General features: G+C 34.1%; 3 protein-coding genes across 3 annotated transcripts; 2 read left to right on the top strand and 1 right to left on the bottom strand.

Annotated features, from left to right (window-relative positions):
- Positions 1-3,086: 3,086 nt before the first annotated feature.
- LOC103327101 (palmitoyl-monogalactosyldiacylglycerol delta-7 desaturase, chloroplastic-like) lies at positions 3,087-5,414 on the bottom strand. Its single transcript, XM_089048828.1, has 5 exons — positions 4,888-5,414; positions 4,580-4,720; positions 4,197-4,484; positions 3,658-3,670; positions 3,087-3,473 (listed from the first exon to the last, which is right to left on the bottom strand). The coding sequence occupies exons 1-5, from the start codon at positions 5,173-5,175 to the stop codon at positions 3,328-3,330; spliced, it is 876 nt and encodes a 291-aa protein (XP_088904954.1). The 5' UTR covers positions 5,176-5,414; the 3' UTR covers positions 3,087-3,327.
- An 8,610-nt stretch (positions 5,415-14,024) lies between these two features.
- LOC103323730 (uncharacterized) lies at positions 14,025-15,064 on the top strand. The gene is made up of 2 exons (XM_089048829.1): positions 14,025-14,363; positions 14,456-15,064. Exons 1-2 carry the CDS (start codon positions 14,025-14,027, stop codon positions 15,062-15,064), a joined length of 948 nt encoding a protein of 315 aa, XP_088904955.1.
- Positions 15,065-15,257: 193 nt separating this feature from the next.
- On the top strand, positions 15,258-16,747 carry LOC148919260 (uncharacterized). The gene is made up of 3 exons (XM_089048897.1): positions 15,258-15,791; positions 15,873-16,104; positions 16,194-16,747. Exons 1-3 carry the CDS (start codon positions 15,303-15,305, stop codon positions 16,643-16,645), a joined length of 1,173 nt encoding a protein of 390 aa, XP_088905023.1. The 5' UTR covers positions 15,258-15,302; the 3' UTR covers positions 16,646-16,747.
- The last annotated feature ends 6,252 nt before the right edge of the window (positions 16,748-22,999 follow it).

Below are 22,999 nucleotides of genomic sequence, written 5' to 3' on the forward strand. Positions count from 1 at the left end.
ATGTTGAAAAAATCGTCAGATTGGGGGATTCGGCTGAAGGTTTGTATGCAAAAAAGATGACTCGAAAAAAGAAAAGAGAGATGTAAGGCATGAGTATCCCACAGACATAAAACAACGTTTATATATTATATCCAGAAGTTTTCCATTTTGTCTTTTCTCCTTTTGTCCCATCACTTTAATTTTTTTTTTAAAAAGTAATCAGAGTAATTGATTTAGTTAATCACAGGAGCCTCATATGATTAGTAAAATTGTTAGCACACACTTGAATTTTGATTTATCAAGTTTGAATGTGTTCGTAGCAATTTGCGAAATTTTTTTCCCCATTTTTGTATATTTCGTTATGAATTTTCTAAGAAAATAGCAATATTCATATAAATTCAGTTTCAAAAGAAGGATATGGAAATGGTCACTGGTGTACGCGTGTGCACTTACTGAAGGGGGTTGCGGTCAACTATCGCCATGTCTGTTATTTCTCTATGTTTTAATTTTTTTAATGCAAAATTATTTAAAAAATGGTAATGAATAGGAGAAAAATCGGAAAAATGCCTGGAAAATTGCTTCAAGCTCCTTGTGCCGTTACAAAACTGGGGGAAGCTATAAATCATCCAAAGTGATTATGAAAACTCAATTTTGTACTTAATTCATTTGATGTGATAATACAGAGTGAACACTCCATCTTTGGAATATGGTGATAACTTACTTTCCTTTGAACCGTAACATTATATTTTGCAAAAATTAGAAGTATACTTCCTTAGTGTTCATTATCTAATTTATAAGAACACAAATATCAGTTTCCTTTGCTTCATATATAATTCTTCGGAAAAATATTTCTATATTTTCTCCTTTCAATTGACAGACACAATATGGTTCTTATTATTTCATTGCTAGAATTATATATTTGAAACCAATAAGCAAACCTCTAAAATGCCAAGTTACGATCATAATTAGGTACCATATAAGTGATCAAATAAATGCTCAAACCTCAAAACTCACCCAATTACTTCAAAAAAGGGGAAACAAAAACATACTTCCAATTAAATTTATTCAGCACTGTATTTACTAATATATTTTTCTGCATAGCTGCATTATTTTATTCAAATGACCCAAAATGTTAACACACAAGAGCATTTACCTCATATATAAATATGCTATGAACATATAGAGTATCGACTAAGATTTATATTTTATATTAGTAGATTATATTGTATACAAATCTTAATACTTATTTATTTAGTTAACTTCCAACATATATATAAACATTGTTATACTATCTTCTAAGTATGTATTCTATATATTCATTATGTTGTCTTACTAATCTTTTTTCTTTTCAACTTAGTAGTTATATAATTGGTTTTTTCTTCCCTAATGGGGTGGGCCATGGAAATGGCATACCCACCCTCGATTCAACCCATTGCTAACACTAAACGAACGAGATAAAGCCAACCCTCCATTACTTGATTACTATGCGACATAAATACCTAGATTATCAACAAATCCACCTTTGTTTTTTCTATTTCATGCCTTTTAGGCGTTATAAAATAACACAAAGAAATATGCGATCAGAAAATAATATAAACGAACTTCATAAAAGCACAACAATTTATGTAGACAAAAGTACGCTAACAGTTTCCCCATTTGTTTATAGTTGTCCTTCAAATCTTACAGTTGGATACATTACCTATGAAGTATGAACACTTCAAACCAGAGTTTTTACACCTTCAGGAGCCCACACAAAGTGCCAAAAAAACGTAATCAAAATGAACCACACATTTGTTCCAAACAAAATACTGAAAACCCCTAAAATGAACTTTCTCCAGCCACGGTTTACTCCATGGCGATCCCATCCTAGTTGTAGCTTGGGACAACACATCTTGCAAACTCGCAAAACAGGTCAACCTTTGCGTGCTTCTGCTTCCCTCATCTGCATGCATTCATTCAAGCATCTGAACCTTCAAAACCTTTTCTTTCGCAAGCCTAACCCTCACTTTCATTTTTTGGACTGATCGAAGGTGGAATTTCGCTTTCTTTTTCTCCTTCCCCAATGTTTCTTGATACCATCTTAGACGTACCTTCTGGCGTTTGATATCCATGATCAACACATCATACCGCATCTTGCCGATCTGAGCTGCATCATCGTGGTCCTCAGATGAAAAGTTTACGGATTTCGCAGCGCCATCAGCAACATCTTCAGCTTTATTATTCCTCTATGACAAAGGCTCTGCAGTTTTTGCTGGAGTTGTTATAAGTATAGGGGGAATTTTTGTAGGGGAACCCATTCTGAGATAGGCTTGTTTGGAGCAAGTGGAGGTGCAATGAGAGGTAAAATACTCTTACATTGGTATTTATAAAGCAGTCCCCATTTTCATTTTACCCGCCAAAATGCCAATGTTGACTTCGAGTGGGGAGCTGCAACTTTAGTTACCTTGAGAACTGGTGATGTCATATTTGCATTATTTGTATCATATACGATATTTTAATTTTCTTTAGCGTTCGTATTTAGTATCATATTTGCAAAGATGAAACTGTTGACTTGGTCATGTTCAAATGTAAGTTACCTTCACAACTATTGTGACGTGATATTTGCATTATAAGTACCACAAACACATTTTTCTGTTTCTTTACTGGTGATATGAGTTCATATTTAGTATCATATTTCAGAAGATGAAATTGTTTACTTGCTCATGTTAAATTCAGATTACCTTCATAACTGGTGATGTCATAAACACTGTTTTCATTTGCTTTACCTTCATATGAAAAATCCCGAAAGCATTTCAGAATAAATCTCATAGCTTCCTAAAACACAAGTAAATAAACATGGAATAGGATGAGTGGGCTGATTTTCTGGCCCAACTGCTGTAACAAGTATTGGAAGATAAGACACAAACATGTACTTTTTTCTTTCTTTCTCAAGTTCTATCAAGGGGGTTACATGTAATGATTTGGAAATCTCAAGGGAGTGGTCGTGTAATTTTCAAAACTTCAGGGGGTTATGTGAAAACAAGAGAAATCTCATGAGATGTATGCGTAATTAACTCTTATTTTGATCTTTACTAATCATTTTTTACCAAACAAGTCACTAAGCAGACTTTCAACATGGGTTCAATTTTATTCATAATACAGAAAATTAGTATAATATGCCAGAATTACACACTTTTCATAGCTGATTTTTCCACAATATGATTATAAGTGATTATTTTAGAAGCCATAGAAATACGATACTAATCGCAGAATCCACACCATGCATGAATATTAACCCCATTACAAATGCATATAGGATTTGAAGCTATAATTATCCATCGTATCCATAGTAGGATGAATCTTCAAAGACTAATTTTGAGTAGCCAAGATTCTACTCTTTGAAGCTTTTTGTTGCTTTTGAATTTCAGTTGGGACCTTCACATCTGTTGCTAATCCAATAGCTTGAAGAAATTTTATTATGTACCAAGTAAAATCAAATTGCCACCATTCTAGCCCTTGTTAGATTTAGGCCATGTTTGGATGAAGAAGTTAAACATATAACTAGACAAAATTCATGTTTTAACGAGTAGTATATTATGATTTTGTTATCAATTGGGTTGATAAACGAGGAAGTTTTAAATCCAGCGTGAAAAAAATTTAGAATATGAAAATGTCGTAAATTTTAGGTCTAAATTCTACCTAGATTTTGTTTCTTTAAAATCCCAAAACAATGTCATTTTAATATATAAACAACCACATATAGTCACAAAAAAAAAAAAAAACCACCATCAGCACCCCCACCACCTAACTAAGCCACAACTAATTCTAGTGTCAATCACTTCTAGTGTTACAACCCCAAACCCGCCAACCACCTCTTGCCTCAATCACTTTTAGTTAGTGGCAGAGCTAGAATTGTAAGATTGGGGGGAATCGAAATAGAAAATAAAGTATATCAAATATATATGATTTAAAACTTACATGTTATAGTTTAATATTTCGAACTTAATCATGTTTAATTTATTTTAGAGAGGCCATTAACTTAAATTACAAGTTGTCGATTATTAAGTTTATATAATATTATATATTATATATAATTTAGTACAGTAGGTAGGTCAAAAAATATAAATAAAAATTAAATAAGGGAGGGGGATTTGAACTCGGGTGGAGAGTGGGAAACACATCCACTTTAATCAACTTGATTAAACCCATATATGTAGGCACAAGTTTTTAAATTCCACAGGTTGAACTTTGATATATACTTCCTCATCCCATGATGTATTTATTGACTCATTAGCATAGGTTGTCTCTTTTGGATATAAATTTTTAAAGACCATATGTTCCCATTTAAATTTAATGGAAATTAACCAGTAAATAACCAATCTCACCATTCCCCAAACCAAGAAGGAAAATCCACCCGCAGCATATAGTAAACCTCCAAGAAGAACTGAATGTAGAAGGTTAGTATGACGAAGAAACCTATAGAAGAGCTGCTTCTTCAAATCTTCAACATTCTTTAGGCCTCCATACTGCAAATTTCTCATTTAAATAAAAATAACGAAGAATGTAAGAGAGAGAGAGAGAGAGAGAGAGAGAGAGAGAGAGAGAGAGATTTGTAATCTACTTGTCCGAACCGATAACTGCTATCAAAGATCCAACCCACGTGACTATGCCAAAAACCCTTGATAGGGCTGTGAGGGTCTTTCCCTGTATCAGTAAACTGATGGTGGTACCGGTGCGTACTCACCCATTCAATCGGACTACCCTGCAAACCCAAACACACACGCACAGGCATATTTTATATTTCTACTAAGTAACAGCTAGCTCATACAACGAAAAAAAAAAACATACGAAACGTTCTTGATCACATGAAATTCTTTTCCAGTCACATCGATGGATCAGAATAATTTCATGTATGTACATATTATATACCTGAAGTGACAAAACCCCACAGTAGGCAAAGGAGTACTCGAGCCATTTTGGAAGGGTGAAACTCCTGTGGGCAAGATTTCTGTGGTAGGAGAGAGTCACTCCTAAACCAGTCAGAAGAGAGAGAGCCATAGCCACCCAAAATGCACCCCAGTTGAAATGAAAGGGTGCAAATAAACAAAGGCAATGCGAAGCCAAAAACACAACCACTGTGAATATGTCTTGTATATTCCATTTCCTCCCCCAGAACTCTACATAGGACTCAACGACAACCGTGCTCAAAAGCCCCATTTAATTACAAGAAGGTTGATCTTTCGTTGCATTATATGAGTTTGCAGAAAGTTGGCCATTATATAATGCGGCGTCGTAAGTTAATAAGCCCTTTTTGGTGAGCTGGACTGGATGAGATTTTTTCAATTAAAATTGATATGGGTCTTAGATCTAGGTTCAAAACGATTAGTTACTGGGTTTAGTCAACGCGTTTTGTTTTAGATGTAGGTCATTTGACATTTATTAGTTTTTTTGTTGTGTTGATTTTACCCTCTGATGTTAATAAGGAAAACACATTGAAAATCTAAATTTAATGTATTATTTCCTTGTAATTGAATTCCATAATTTAAATTTGAATAATGTTACTCTTACCATATTTGTATGCCACATTTTCATACTATCTTATGATTTGTTGACACTTTTTAATTGATGTGGCTGTCCACTTCAACTCCCACATAAGGTGGTATGAGAATGTGGTAAGAGTAGCATTACTCTTTAAATTTTGAATTCTTTCTTTGATAGTATTCCTAATATATGGATAAAATATAATTGAAACAATAAAAAGTAAAAACCCACATATTATATCAATCGATCAGACAAGCACACCCACATTAAGTTATGTGCATGATATACATGAAAATAGTGTTATTATTAGCAACCAAATTTTTTTAGTGATAAATCATGTTACCTGCAAGTCATGAACATAAATTTGAAGACTACCTATAAGTCATATACAAAAAATAGACAAATAAAGTTGTATGTTACCTATTAAAAAAGGTACATAAAATATTATTACACATTACACATTGTCAAAAATATGAAAAAGAATATATATACCAATGGATAGGCAATAGGCAATATGACATAAATGACTATTACCCGATTCAAGTCATAAGGGGCAACATTAGAATAAAAAATTATTTTAAAAATAAAAAAATAAAAAGATTACACCAAAAAATATTTGAAAAGGCATGTAATCCTATGTGGCACAAAATTCGAAGGACTTGGATAAAAGTCTCCAAATCCAAGCATTAAGCACAACTCCTCAATGAGAGTTTGGATCTATATCAAATTTTCTATATAAAAAATTCTAAAAAAACTTGTCACATAAAGTCCACAAATTTGTAGCATTTCTTGTTTTGCAAAACCCTATAACCATGATCTTATTTAATTGCAATGTCGGTGCACACAGTTGCGGTGGTGATAGTGACAATGTTGTCAATAGAAGCAGGGGTGGAGACATGATTAAGTTCGAAATATTTAACTCTAACACGCAAGTTTTAAATCATATGTATTTTATATGAAACGACCTGACCCAATTTTCACTTTGGAATCCGGGTTGAAACCTGCTTAAAACTCGACACATGGTAACCGTGGGTCGTAAATGACCAAAATGCCCAAAACAAGAATATAAACCTTGAGCCCCTAACTTGTGGTCGCTACCGATAATCGAGGTCGCCTACGCACTTCCGAGGATCAAGCCACAAGCAATTCTTTTATCTGCTCTCGATCCGCAATCGTCCGCTTATCCAGAATCGGTTTATTTATCGTAAACTCGCACTAGGGTGACATTCCCGGAGTATTCGGGACTCCGCTTTATGATCTCACAACTACTATACGATCCTCGAATTACTCAGATTAACATATCCGAACATGACTACGATCCAACAGTTCAAACGTATTGAACCCAGAAATCACACATTAAACGTTATCCGAATTAAGATCCGCGAAATCCCACGCGGTCGTGGGGACTAGGAGATTATTGTAGGTCGACGTGGTCCCCACCCCGCTTCACGCCACGCGCAACAAGTGGTGCCTAAAGCGATAAAGCTTCATCGGAAAAACTCCGAATCACGGCTCAAGGTTCCTACCTTAGGTGTAACACCCTATTTGGAGCCACTTTTATTCTTGGACTTATCCCAAAAACTAGCCAGAAGTGGCCAGAATCGCACCCTCAAAACTGGCTGAAACCTAACTTAACAATCGAAGTATTTACGCTTGAAATTCTTGAAATACTACCCAACCAGCAGCTAGAGCATGGAAAATAGCTAGAAAACCATACCTCACTCGTCCGATTTGGTGGCCGGAGGTGTCCGAATGAGCTCCGTGAAATTCCATCAAAAACTCTCTAAACCGCCCTGTTTCGTGGCGGTTTCCGGCGACCACAACGGCGGATCGAGGCTGGGATGGGCTGAGACTGAAATAGGGGAGTGAGGTGGTTCGTTTGGCACTAGTTTTGCTCGATTTGGTGGTCGGGGCTGAGAGATATCACCTTTGGAAGTCAGCTGGTCGAGCTGCCGACATAGGAGAAATCTAGGTTTTTAAGAATTCAACTTCGAAATATTTACAGTTATGCCACTGAACTTGTTTTGATCGTAACTCCTTCGTTACAACTCCAATTCGAGCCCACTACGTGTCTACGGACTCGTTTCGTTACGCTCTACGCAACAGTATAACTGAAATCCCCAAATTCCTTTCCGGTCAAAAAGTCAACTTTTAAACTTATAAAATATTTTATGGGTATAATGGTCTTTTAATGGAATAAATTAGTAATTAAATATTAATTAAGGACTGGGTTGTTACATGATATACTTTATTTTCTATTTTGATCCCCCAATCACAACTGGTTAGAAGTGATTGTGGCCCACTAACAAGAAGTGACCGAGGCAGGAGGTGGTTGGCGGGTTTGGGGTTGTAACACCAGAAGTGACCGACACTAGAATTAGTTGTGGCTTAGTTAAGGGGGATGCTGATGGTGGTTTTGTCGTGGCTATATGTGGCTTTTAAAAAAAAATATTAAAATCGCATTGTTTTAGGATTTTTAAGAAACAAAATCTAGGTGGAATTTAGAAATAAAATTTATGACATTTTCATATTAATTTTTTTTTTTAATGCTGAATTTAAAACTTCCTCGTTTATCAACCCAATTTATAACGAAAGAGTAATATATGATTCCTTAAAACATGAATTTTGTCTAAATACCATGTTTAAGTTCTTCATCCAAACATGCCCTAAATCTAAATTATAATTTTAAGGGGTGAGGATGGTACTTATTTTCCATAGCACTTTTCTAATTAATTCAACTGGCCACAACTGGGGAAAGAAACCACGGAACACTGGTGATATGTCCAGGAACAATTGATATATTGTATTTATTCCCCACTCTGCCATATTTCATCTTGCTAGATGTAAACTAGGGATATTAATATTAATAATTTAGGTGGGTGGCATTGTTAGCTTTTGGAGAAGGGTCTCATAATAACCACCACGCTTTTGAATACTCAACACAACAAGGGCTAGAATGGTGGCAATTTGATTTTACTTGGTACATAATAAAATTTCTTCAAGCTATTGGATTGGCAACAGATGTGAAGGTCCCAACTCAAAATCAAAAGCAACAAAAAGCTTCAAAGAGTAAAATCCTGGCTACTCAAAATTGGCAACGAAAAAAACTTTGTGATAAATCGTGTGACCTATAAATTAGGAACATAAATTAGAAGACTACCTGGAAGTTGGGAATATAAATTAGATTACTACCTATAAGTTAGATACAAAAATAAACAAGTAAAATTGTATGTTACCTAAAAAAAAAGGTACATAAAAGACTAACACATTATTGAATATATGAAAAAACACATAGGTATATAGGACAATATACCTACACCACAAGATAATATATCTACAAGAGTATATGATACACCTCTACCATAGGATGAACAAAAATAAAAATTGTTATTTTTTTGTATCTCCAAAATAATAAAATGTCCTAAAATTATGAGATTCATTAACTTATGTATATCCCTATATTAAAAACATAATAAAATCTCGTAATTATGGTCTTATAAATTAATTTCTACATGATTTATACTTCAGTGGTATAATAGGAACAACTAGATAATTAAAATAAAAATCATAGATCTGCATTAGAAAATACAAAAAAAGAATGTAATTCTATTTGGCAGAAAAGTCAAAGGACTTGTATCAACGACAACAAATGCAAAGATTAAATCCAACTTATGTTCTAAATTTTGAACTTATCCCAAATTTTCTATAGTCTTTTTTTTTTCAAAGCCCCCATATAATTAGAAGGTTTGCACAATCTGAGTTTGGAAAAGGTGGGCCATTATATATATAATGTGGTGTATATCTTACTGCATTGTCATCTTCAATATGCTCTTAATTGCAAGAAAACGATAGTTATCGTTACTTACCGTCTTTAGCAAAATCCTCACCCATCTGGAAAATGTCGGGCCCATCCTTATACAATAGCATACCAATTTAGGACCTTATTGTCATGTCATGTCAATGTATAACTGCATGGAAAATAATGGACTTTATGTTTAGAAAACATGCATGCCCATATTTGCGGCTTTAAATAACTTAATAATTTAATATGCCCACTGCCTTATTTGTTCACTGTTTATGCCCCAAGAAAATAACTCATAACCTACCACTTATAGATATACAGTAATGCTACTGGCATCAACTTATTGATCTGGCAATAAACAACATGAAACCATTCATTTTAATTCAATTATTTTTGCTAAACCATTTTAATTCATTTAACTTAAATATGTTAATTTCTCAAACCCTTACCATCGCTCATCCTTCAAACGTCTATTGTTGTCGTATAAAAAAATAAAAATAAAAACCCTCCATTGTTGTCATTGCATCCATCTCCGTAGAGATGAGTTTTCTCTTTTCTTGCCATCCCACGCACTGACATCCTAAATCGATTTTGCGAAATATGGTGTGGAGAACATGGCAGATGGGAGATTCACTCAGAGATTAGATATCAGCCATGGACTTTGTTCATCTCAAAATGGTGTTTTAACCATGACTTCGCAACCAAGTGAAAAAAGTTTGCAGATTTTGTGAGGATGACATGGCCCTGGTTTGGGTCTAAAGACCTTAATGATCTTTGATCGAATCTACTCTGAAATGAAAAAACATTTAAGAACCTCATATCTAATCTTTTATGAAGAAAAAAAATATTAAAATCAGATGAAAGGGTGATGACTACAAGAGGAATGGGAGGGATGTGATGTTGGCGGCAATGGCGGGTGCCTCTGGGCTCTGGCGGTGCTGTTGGGTTCAAGGATGAGCCTGGGTGGGTTTCAATGAAGAGATAGACATTAAAGGGCATGTGAGATGGATTGTCATGTTATTTGCGACTTCAGTTGGTATTGAAAAGTTGGTGAACAAATTGGTGCCCCTAGCATTATTGGTAGATATATATCTTATGTAGGAAAATTACATTTAGAGCATTTTTGCTTACCACTTTAACCTAAGGTGTACAATCACTACCATTCTCAACACTTGACACGTGTCCATCAGCATAACCATGGTTTCATAGATACAATCAAAGAATTAAGTATGGTTAGGTCCATAGACACGTGTCAAGTGTTAAGAAGAGTGGTGAGAGTATACTTTGGGTTAAAGTGGTGAGGCAAAAATATTTCCAAATTACATTATACTTTCGACCAAAAAAAGGACAATTACATTATACTAATTAGGGACTCTGTCTCGACAAATTTTTATATGTTCCGGGTACACCACGTGACTGGTGTACCATCCAATACACATATAACATGTAGAATTATTCTACTTAATTGCTTTTAGTGACATGTGGCTGGTTGCATTAGAAATATTTCACATGGCGTACATCTATTGAATGATACACCAGTCACATGATGCACTCGACACATTAAAAAATTACTCGTCTGTCTGATGCCTGGATGTCAGTGCTCGTTGATGCTTTTTTTAGAAATGTCAATAAAGACATGCAAAGATAAGTTAACTTAATTTGCCTCCACAAATCTGCAAGTGACTAGTTAATTTAAACAAAAAGCGTCTTAATTATTCTCTGTGCGGGAGATGGTTTTCTTCTCATGGAAACTGTAGTAAGGGGTATAGGTTTGCAGACAAATCTTGAATTGCCCAAAACCATGAGAACGTGAATTGCAATATTAAATTATTAGCTATCAATATTATACAAAAATCTGTACAAGTGATAGGTCTGTGAAGTTTCGATATTCTTGGTTGCAGTTTTGTCAATTATAATAAGAAATGTATTTGACAATTCAACTGGCTCAATCTCTTCTTTTCTTTCTACTTTTCTTGATTGGGACATGAGACCAAAGCCTTAAACCTTAAAATCTATATATAAAGGTAGGAGGCCTTAATAGTGAAACATTCTAAATCCCCACAACTGCCTTTGGTTAATGAAACAAAAGACATTTTATTCGATCGGGATAAAATATACATTCCCAATTTATTTAAATTAAAATAAATAAATAACAAAATTAAAAAAGAACATGCACTGTAGTTGTCCATGAAAAATTTATAGGAAAAGTTAACCATGAAGACATGGGTCAACTAACTTCAAAACTTACTTTTTGTTCACACAAGAAGGGGCTAGTGTAAAAGAAAAAGAACATAAAAAGAAGGCCATCACGAGGAAGAAGATATTGATTTGGGGAAGAACTCATATAGATGAATTATTAGTTCCCACTTTATGCTTTAGAAACGGCGACATGTGGCCACTAACATGACAAATGCATTAAGGATTTCAAGGTATAATCATCCATCATATCCATAGTAGAGGAAATCTTCAAAGCCTAATTTTGAGTAGCCATGATTCCGTTATTTGAAGCTTTTTCGTTGCTTTTGAATTTCAGTTGGGACCTTCAAACATGAAAGTAAAAACTAAAACAAACGTACAAATGAAACCACTCAGAGAAAATAATCCAAACAATTTATGTACACACATATACATACATATGAAACCACTCATTTGGGGGTTGTTGAAAATCGTATTGTTGGTGGTACAACGGAGCTTTGGGAGGCGGCTCCGGAACCGGATCTTCTTCAAACCCATTTCCCTGTACTACCAATATCAGTTCGATCTCAGATTCTCAAGTATTCATTTGGTTTGCAATTATTTGTATTAAAGGTTAATTATTTGTGCACAGAAAAGCTCTTGTTGACGTGAAATTTAAAGTTTAATTATTTTGTCTTTCCATTGCATAATTAATTACATGACATAATGATTAAGATGTTTATTAACTATTGGATTATTGTTGGTGCAGAGTTGGTCATACCATCAAGATGGAAGGTTCTTCCAATCTTTTATGGGGCGCATTTGGATCAAGCTCTTCACGAAAATCCCACGGAGTTTGATCCATGGAGATGGGCAGTATGTAGCTTCTGATTTTAATTTTTTGAATATCAATGGTGACTAATGTTTGAGATTTATGTATTTAAATATGCAGGAAGATTACAAAGAGATGAGCAAAAAAGTGAGTGTTTGGTGGTGGAGTGAGGCTCTGTCCAGGAGCAGAACTGGCCAAAGTATAGAGGGAAGAGATTTTTTACGGTATCAACATTGATACCAAATCATACCGGTCCCGTTTGGGTCCAGTATGGTTTGAACGTGTTTTCAAAAAATCTCATCCTGTGTTATCCCATCCTGATTCCCCTATTCGGGATTGACACCGGGATGACCTCCATCCCATGTCATCTTGTACCGTGCCCAACCCTAGAATATAGGGTCTCGAACCCATTAAGGCCCCGTTTGGGATTGCTTTTTTTGGCCAAAAACCTGCTTAACTTTAAAGTTAAGCAGTTTAAGGTGTTTGGTAAAAATAAAATATCCTGCTTATTTTAAAAGCAATGGTCTTTTGACAGCAACTTTTAAAAGCAACCTCGGGGTTGCTTTTTAAAGCTGCTTTTAATTGAAGCAGTGCGCTCCCTTTAATGAAATTTTCGCAATTCCACAAATACCCTTATTAGGTTAGAAATTTATCCTCACGTATTTCTCACAAATCTGCAAACACCAAGTTCATCACGTAGCCTCCCAAGTTTGGAGACAACCATTCGCTCAATCTTTCTCACAAGGTAGATTATCAATCTCTTCAAAGTTATTGATTATAATTTTCTGGGATATTTTTATTCTTCAATCTCTTCAATCTCTCAAAATTTTTGTAGACGTGCTGTTTCTGTTTTTTTTTTTTCTACCGGAGTTTCAGAGAACTAGCTGCTGCATCGCCAGAGTGCCTTTCTATGGCAGCTCCTGGAGTTGTTGTTGGAGGGTGCCTTTTGGCTTCCCTATGCATCACATGTTCTCTGTTTCTTTATGTGTGCGCCTGCCTTACATATGTTTTTCTCCATTAAAACTTGAAACTTAAAATTCAATTCCAAAGTCTCCCTCGTAATCTAACCATATGATCGTGCCAATTAGATTGTCTATTATGTTGTTTGTTTTCTTGTATTGTTTTGGGGAAGAGATAGAAGGCCTTCATGCACTTCGTTCAGGAGCATGAAGTCCTGATGTTCGTTGACAATAACTTTGGGTATATATTGATGTATGTTCACAAAAGATTCTTAGCTTAAAAAAGAGGTGATATCAGTTGGATAATAGGGCTATATATTTTGCTCATATATATTTCAATTGAAGGGTACGTACTTCTAGTTTTTTTTTTCTATACCAGCATGTTCGCTTTCTTGGCTTGATAATCAGTTTGGTCTCACTACCATTGCTTACACTATCAACAGCTTCAGACTTTCCCACTCAATATTCATCATCACCACTCAATATTTATTTTCTAGAGAGCTTGATGAAATAAAAGAAATAAAAGTTTGCTCTTTATTTTTATTTTCCATAAGTGATATATGTATAGTTTTTCTTTGACTTCAATTAATCCTTGTTATCTTGTACAACTTGGTGTATTGCTTTTGATGTATGTAGTTTTGCCCCATTTTTCCTATATGTAATTACTTAGGCACTATGCATATTTTTAGTAAAAATTTTATTTGCTATAACATGTTCATCTCCCAATACATATATATTTATATAAGGACATGCACAGATGGTGAAGAATAATAATATGGCTAGTGGATCACGAGTTCCGGCTGTATGGAATAATCAGAATACAACTATATTTTGTGACCTGTGTATCAAGGAGGTGGAGGCAGGCAATCGTCCTGGTACTCACTTTAAGAAAGAAGGATGGGAAAATGTGAGGATTAGCTTGAGTAAAGAGACAGGAGCCGAGTATGATAAATCACAATTGAAAAATAAGTGGGATGCACTTAAAGAACAATGGAAAATATGGAAAGAACTAATTGGAAAGGAAACTGGTCTTGGGTGGAATTCCAAACTTGGGACTATTGATGCTTCTGATGAATGGTGGCATAACAAAATTGAGGTATGTTATTAATATTTGTTAATGTTGTTTGTTTATTATAATTCAATGCAACATCTGTAATAGTTTTTAATGTTGTTCTCTTTGATTTGCAGATAAATCCCAAATATGCAAAATTACGTAGAAAGGGTATTAGTCCTGATATGGAAGAGAAGTTTGATAGAATGTTCATGAACACCACTGCCACTGATGACCATGCTTGGGCACCTTCATCTGGTGTACTTCCAACTCATGATTCATCCGAATGTGATGGTATTCTACTCGACAGTGGTGATGATTCTGATGATCCCGTATATGTACCAGATGAAACAATTCAAGTTACTGAAAAATTTTGTGGGAAGGGGAAAAAGAGAACAAATCAACAACTTGATACACAGGTTAAGAGAGAGAAGAACGGAAATAGAGTTGCTACAAAAGTGGGGAAGGTAGGAGGTGCTGTTAAATTGTCACAACAAATTGAGCGGATGGTTGATGTAATGGAGAATAGGAGTACAAATTCAATGATGATGAAAGGGTCCCAAGGTAGCAGCATTGCTGAAGTGATGAAAGCAGTTTCGTCTTTACCTGGTGCAGGGCCTGGAAGCCATTTGTGGTTGTTTGCAACTCGGTTATTTCTAAATCAAGAGAAAAGAGAAATGTTCACAACTATGGAAGATCCTAACATCAAGCTTCAATGGCTAAACTATGAGCTTTCTGAAAAATAAGCTTCAATGTCTAATATTTCTTAGAACTTTGTTTTGCTACTTGGATTTATCTTTTAGGTTTCGTATTTGGGTTTGCTATTTGAATTTGTTATTTGGATGGTTAGTTATATGTGACTGTTATTTGGATGATTGTTTTTAGTGAATATTCATATGACTTTTATTTATATCAATGCATATGTGGATTTTAGTTGATTATGATGATGAGAATGTCTATAACACTGCAGGTTTATTTCAAGATATGGAAATTTCAGAAGATGAAAGGGAGTTCAACCAAATTGTATGTGTCTGTATTCGTACTATGGAATATTATTATGAGAAGTATATTCATAAAAGTCCTTGTATGGATTCTTTTCAAACAGGAAATAAGTGGGTGATGGAAATGTTACGGGGGAATGAAAAACGTTGTTATAGAATGTTTAGAATGGATAAATGTGTATTTTTGCAATTATGCACTGACTTGGAAAATAATTATGGGTTGAGAGGTTCTAGGAGAATGTGCGCTGCTGAGATGTTGGGAATGTTTGTGCACATTCTAGGACATGGTATAGGGAATAGGCTAGCACAAGAACGATTTCAACATTCTGGTGAAACAGTGAGTAGATACTTTGGTAAATTACTTGATATTGTATGCCTTATGGCCGTTGATATCATAAAACCGTTGGATCCTGAGTTTAAGGGAGTCCCAGAAGAGATATTGAGAGATTCAAGATATATGCCCCATTTTAAGGTGAAAATTAGATACAACAATTTATCGTTTGTTTTACGAACAAAGCAATATTTATTGAAATATTTCTCTTATTGTTTGCAGGATTGCATTGGTGCTATAGATGGCGTACATGTTAAAGCCTCAATACCTCCTGAAGATCAAGTACCATATATTGGCAGGAAAGGAATACCGACTCAAAACATAATGGCTGCATGTAATTTTGACATGCAATTCATATTTGCATGTGCAGGTTGGGAAGGCACTGCACACGATACAAGAGTATTTTTATCAGCGTTACGAAATAATGCTTTAAATTTTCCCAAACCTCCAAATGGTAATGTTTCAAATATGTGCATATCATTAAACTTCGAATTTTTGCACTCTCAAATTATATTATAATTAAACATATCTTATTGGTTACAGGAAAATATTATCTTGTGGATGCGGGTTACCCACAAATGAGCGGGTATTTGGGACCATATAAAGGTGAAAGGTATCATCTTCCAGATTTCCGTAGGGGTACTCAACCAACAGGTTCTAGAGAAGTATTTAATCACGTACACTCTTCCCTTAGGAGTGTCATTGAATGCACTTTTGGTGTATGGAAGAAAAAGTGGAGTATTTTACGAGACATGCCTAACTATCCATTCAATAAGCAAGTGAAGATAGTAATTGCAACTATGGCACTTCACAACTATATAAGGAGGCACGCCCAACGTGATATTCATTTTGACAAAGTGAATGACAACCCAAATGCAATGGAGATGGAAGGTGATACACAAGAAGAATATCATATTACTCAAGGGCCTGGAGCACAAGAACTAGAAACATTAAGGAACAAGATTGCTGCAAGTTTAATGCATGCATCTTCTTAGACATTTTTTTTTTATTTCCATTTATTTAAGCCTAGTTTCAATGTTTTTTTTTTTGCTACAATTTGAAGGATGGTTTATGAATCTACTACCATGGTTATCTCTTAATCTTTGTTGAAATTTATTCAATACATAATTATGTTTGTTTATCCCAGACCTTGAGGTTGTTCTAGTAGAATATGAAGTGATTGTGTATTATGGTATTTGAGGCTAAAAAAAGAAAAAGCAAGTTATATTTGGTCCTAGAAAAGAAATGATATATATATATTTTAAATTTGAATTTGAATTTTTACTTTTCTTTAAGCAAAGATTAATATAATTTTTTGGGAGAAAAGTATAAAAGCACTTTACAGTTTTATTTTTTACCAAACAAATTAGTAAAAAGCACTTTCAGCATCATGTCCATTTTAGTCATTATAAATAGTTACAGCACTTTAACGGTAAAAATTATCAAACGCTCTGATACTGCTTTTCATACTCACAGCGCTTTTAAAATTACAGTTTACCAAACGCTTAATCGCTTTACTTTACAAATGATTCTTTTAAAGCACAAGAAGCAACTTTTTTAAAGCGGCAGAATCCCAAACTAGGCCTAAGACCCCATTTGGGATTGCTTTTTTTTGGCCAAAAACCTGCTTAACTTTAAAGTTAAGCAATTTAAGGTGTTTGGTAAAAATAAAATATCCTGCTTATTTTAAAAGCAATAGCCTTTTGACAGTAGCTTTTAAAAGCAACCTTGGGGTTGCTTTTTTAAAGCTGCTTTTAATTGAAGTTGTGCGCTCCCTTTAATGAAATTTTCGCAATTCCACAAATATCCTTACTAGGTTAGAAATTTATCCTCACGTATTTCTCTCAAATATGCAGACACCAAGTTCATCTTCATGTAGCCTCCCAAGTTTGTAGACTACCATTCGCTCAATCTCTCTCAATCTCTTTCACAAGGTAGATTATCAATCTCTTCAAAGTTATTGATTATAATTTTCTGGGATATATTTATTCTTCAATCTCTTGGACTTTTTGTAGACGTGCTGCTTTTTTTTTTTTTTTTTTTTTTTTTTTTCCACTTGTTGTGCTTTGCTGTAAAACACTAGGATAAGATTTTAGAAACACAACCGAAGATTTAAGTCCAGCTGTTTATTATGTACATCTTATTATTGTGTTGGAAATTTGCTCACACGAAAACTTCCTGGCCAAATCGAATCCATGGTTTCTTCAAGCATGAACGGTGTCCATGCATCCCCAAACCTAAGCCGGGGTCACTCAAACACAAAACTGATATATGAAAAGTATTATTCCATTAACTGATATATGTTGTAGGTTAGCTGTGATATGCAAAGTATTACTCCATAACTGATATATGTATTGTTCTTACTGTTTATTATTTTTATTTTCTAGAGAGCTTGATGAAATAAAAGAAATAAAAGTTTGCTCTTTATTTTTATTTTCCATAAGTGATGTATGTATAGTTTTTCTTTGACTTCCATTAATCCTTGTCATCTTGTACGACTTGGTGTATTGCTTTTGATGTATGTAGTTTTGCTATAGGTAATTACTTAGGCACTATGCATGCTTTTAGTAAAAACATTATTTGCTATAACATGTTCATCTCCCAATACATACATATTTATATAAGGACATGCACAGATGGTGAAGAACAATAATGTGGCCAGTGGATCACGAGTTCTAGCTGTATGGAATAATCACAATACAACTATATTCTGGTGAAACTGTGAGTAGATACTTCGGTAAATTACTTGATATTGTATGCCTTATGGCCGTTAATATCATAAAACCATTGGATCCCGAGTTTAAGTGAGTCCTGGATGAGATATTGAGAGATTCAAGATATATGCCCCATTTTAAGGTAAAAATTAGATACAACAATTTATCGATTGTTTTATGAACAAAGTAATATTTATCGAAATGTTTCTCAAACCTCCAAATGGTAATGCTTCAAGTCTGTGCATATCATTAAACTTCGAATTTATGCACTTTCAAATTATATTATAATTAAATATATCTTATTGGTTATAGGAAAATATTATCTTCTAGATGCTGGTTACCCATAAATGAATAGGTATTTAAGACCATATGAAGGTGAAAGGTATCATCTTCCAGATTTTCGTAGGGGTACTCAACCAACAGGTTCTAGAGAAGTATTTAATCACGTACACTCTTCCCTTAGGAGTGTCATTGAACGTATTATTGGTGTATGAAAGAAAAAGTGGAGTATTTTACGACATAAGCAAGTGAAGATAGTAATTGCAACTATGGCACTTCTCCAGCCACGGGCTAAACAAAATTTTGGCCAAATTTGCAGTGCTACATGTAGTCCAGCTTTGGCCTAGGCCAAATTTTTTGTGGGCCCCATGCATGTGCTTTTAAATGTTTTCAATTCATGTTGTTTAAGAAAAAAAATAAATAAAAGTATTGGTCATGACCGTTGTAGGTCAAACCATTGAAAACCAATCCTTTGTTTGTTTTTATTTTATTTTTTATAATGTGGTCACCTTTTTAAATGTCAATTTATGTAATTAAGAAAAAATTATAAAAAAAAAATTATTGGTCATGACCTTTGGAGGTCAGACCATTGAAACCCATACTTTTTCTTTTCTTTTTTTAATTTACATGTGGTCATCTTTTTAAATGTTTTCAAGTGTTGTTTAAAAAAAATTTATAATTAAATTAAACAATATATAGTTGTAGAATGTATGAGCATTGTATCATAGTTTTTCTCAAAATAATAAAATATGAAGGACCCTAAAATATAGCCCTGCATGGTTGGAGATGGAAAAATTTAGCCCTGCACTATTCTTTAAAAAATTAATACTTTGGAGGGCTAAATTTTTAGTCATGGACTACATTTAGCCCTATGACTGGAGATGACCTTATTATTGAGTGGGGTCAATTGGACCCAAGGTCTTAAATATCGATAGTTTCGGAAATATCAGCGGTTCAAAAACACGGAAATATCGATGGAAATACCGGAAAAATATCGATATCGATAAAAATTGGATAAAAACCACGGAAATTATGATAAATACATGGAAATTTTTAATGAAACTTTAGAAGAAGTTTATTTAGTCAATCATTTATTATTTTGACACAAAAAATTGGAAGGAAATGCATTGCATAGTGGGTTTGTGTGATTTAAGTTGATTATATTGCGACCTGACAAACTCTGTAACTTAGAAAATCTGAAGTAATTAATGAAAGAGAATTAAACACCCCTTAGTAATTTATTTATCATTTTTTAGTACAATATTTTACACTTTATAAATTGCATGATAAGATACATGAGTAATCTTATTTCACGTTATTCACTGGGCATGGTACATGTTGTTATATCTATTAATTTATCAAAAATTGAAAAATAATTAAAGATATAAACCAACTTGATTTGCCATGAAAATTAGGCACTTTACCAAGCTTAAAAAATAATAGTGAAGATTGAAAATTAACTAAGAACATAAATAAATTTATCCAATGAAGAATTAAATAGGAAATAAAGAAAATGATTATAGAAATTTAAGTAATTAAGCAACAATTTATTTCACGTGATTCATTAGACATGGTACACGTTCTTATTTATTATTTATCAAAAATTGAAAAATAATTAAAGATGTAAACCAATTTGATTTTTTATGAAAATTAGGCACTTTACCATGCTTAAAAAATAATAGTGAAGATTGAAAATTAACTAAGAACATAAATAAATTTATCCAAGGAAGAATTAAATAGCAAATAATGAAAATGATTATAGAGATTTAAGTAATTAAGCAACAATTTGAAGGAGAATTTAGTAATGTAAGTACTTATAATGAGTAATAAAATAATCAATAACATTAAATGGATTAAATAGAAAAGAAATAAATTATGTTAAGTAGTTAAGTCACATTTCCCACTTCCCAAGCACTTTCACGTTTCCCTACCTCCCTCTCCCACTTCCCAACGTTTTTTTATTTCCTTTTTTTTGTCTGAACTTCCCAAGGTTGTAGATACATGCAACCTGCCTTCTCTCTCTCTTTTGGGCATTCACCTATCTCTCCCTTTTTATTTTATTTATTTATTCTACACTTTCACGTTTCCCTACCTCCCTCTCCCACTTCCCAACGTTTTTTTATTTCCTTTTTTTTTGTCTAAACTTCCCAAGGTTGCATGCAACCTGCCTTCTCTTTCTCTTTTGGGCATTCACCCATCTCTCCCTTTTTATTTTATTTATTTATTCTACACACTCTCTCTCTCTCCCTTTCTTCTTCTATCTCTCCGTCTTTCTCACTCTCCTTCTCTTCTTCCTCTTCCCTCTTTTCTTTCCTCCATCACAATCCAAAACAGTAAAACATAAAGACCCACTCCATACGTTTTTCCCTCTTCTTCCCTTCTCTCTCTCACTCTCCTCTATCTGTTTTTTTTTCTTTCTTCTTCTATCTCTCCGTCTCTTTCCCTACTTCCTCTTCCCTCTCTCGCTTCATCACAATCCAAAACAGCAAAATATAAAAACCCACTCCATAATTTTTTTTTTGCTCTTCTTCCCTTCTCTCTTGCTCTCCTCTTTCTTTTTTGTTTTTTTTTTTCTGAGTTGAGTTAAGATTGAGTTGAGAGACAGAGAAAGGCTGAGTTTTGGAGGCTGAGGGATTCATCCGAAGGCTGAGTTTAATTTTATAAGTTCATATCGCGATATTATCGATATATTGTCCATTTAAAGCTGCAACTTGAAGGAAAATATCATTATTGAAATATCGGCGAAATTATCGAGGAAATTATCGATAAATTGACGATATATATATGGGAATGTGCTAAAATATCGCTGCCCCAGAAATATAATTGGACCTTACTGAATTTTTCCTTTTTTGTCTAAATACCTTACTAACTTGTCACCTCAATATTTACATCACAAGTGCAAGAACACAGTGGGATGCGAAGAGATCTTTTATTTTGCTAGCAACACGTGATTTGTTCAAAAGTTCTTTAAGAGTGTGTTTGGATGAGGTATTTAGAGATGGGATTTTAGGTAAGTAGAACTTGAAAGTCCCATATGACTAAAAGTAACTTCTTGTTGAAGTTGGCTCACCATAAATGCGAAAGGAGGAAGAAGAAACGTGACAGGACCCGCCCCGAATTCCAAGGAATCCGTGATGAACCCTGTGGTTTTTTCGACATCAAACTGATACCAGACCCATTTACTAACAACATCCTCTTCTCCGAAAACAAAGTAAAAGAAGGTTGAGACTTTCTACCGAAATTTCGGCAGAGTCTCCCCGGAAAAACGGACTTTTCCCAAAATTTAAACATGTCAAAACAGGGTAATAATAATCTAACCGGCGGCATGCACAATACAAAGGCACACAGTTTACAAAATAAGCCTCCGACCTTGCATCCAACCATACATGGGCGATAACAGAGCAATTATAAGGAAATTCAATTTACAACCGAAAACAAACGTTCAACAGAAACAAAAACAAATAGAAGTTGCCCTACAGAAGTTCAGGGCGTGGAAATGCGAATCTTGGCTTAGTTGTTTGGCTCAGATCAAGCTATTGCTTGGGGGGCACAAAACAGAAAATTGTGAGTGGACAAAACAAGTTTCAACATAGTTATAATCAACTTACTAACCCAACCGTTTTAGAAAACGATGCCAAAACATGCGTTCAAAACCGATATATAAATATATAGTCAAATTAAAACCTAGGTAAAACCCATATCCCATAATGGTATACTAATACCCAAACCGACTAAAAATTTTTCCTTTTCTTCCCAAAACACTCTCACCCAAAACGCGTGTTGTTGGCACAGCGAGCAAGCAAGAGCGGAACCAGGAATTTTCCAACGGGTGGGCTAGCTAAAGTTATTAACTTAAAATTTAATGATTATTTTTTTTTGGTACTTACAATTTCTATAGTCTTTCTAGAAATAAAAGTAAACATTAAATCATGTAAACCAAGCTAGTTCATAGCTCCATAGACTAATTTTCAATAAATTTTAACATAAACAAATAGGGTTTAACACCATAGTGGATTGAACATCGAAGGCTTTTTATCTAGATTGACCTTTGGTTCCTTCATGCATTCATGTCATACATGAAAATTGTTTTATGTAAAAATATTGACTAAGTATGAAAAATAGGTTTACGGAATAATCATTTTCTCAAGATAATTTTTGGCGGCTTTTATTCCTCACACATCAAATAAGAAAACTTGATTTTATGGGATTTAAGTATGAAGTATATATTAACTTAATGAGCCATCATTTTTAGCCTCAATTGGTTTACAATCCAACATTCCAGTTTTTGCAAGTAAATCCAAAACATACTTTCTTTGCGACAGAAAGATACCATGTTTAGATCTGGCAACTTCAATT

The sequence above is a fragment of the Prunus mume genome, linkage group LG3 (assembly GCF_029339155.1).
Source record: "Prunus mume cultivar Tortuosa linkage group LG3, ASM2933915v1, whole genome shotgun sequence".
In the NCBI taxonomy this organism is placed as follows: Eukaryota; Viridiplantae; Streptophyta; class Magnoliopsida; order Rosales; family Rosaceae; genus Prunus; species Prunus mume.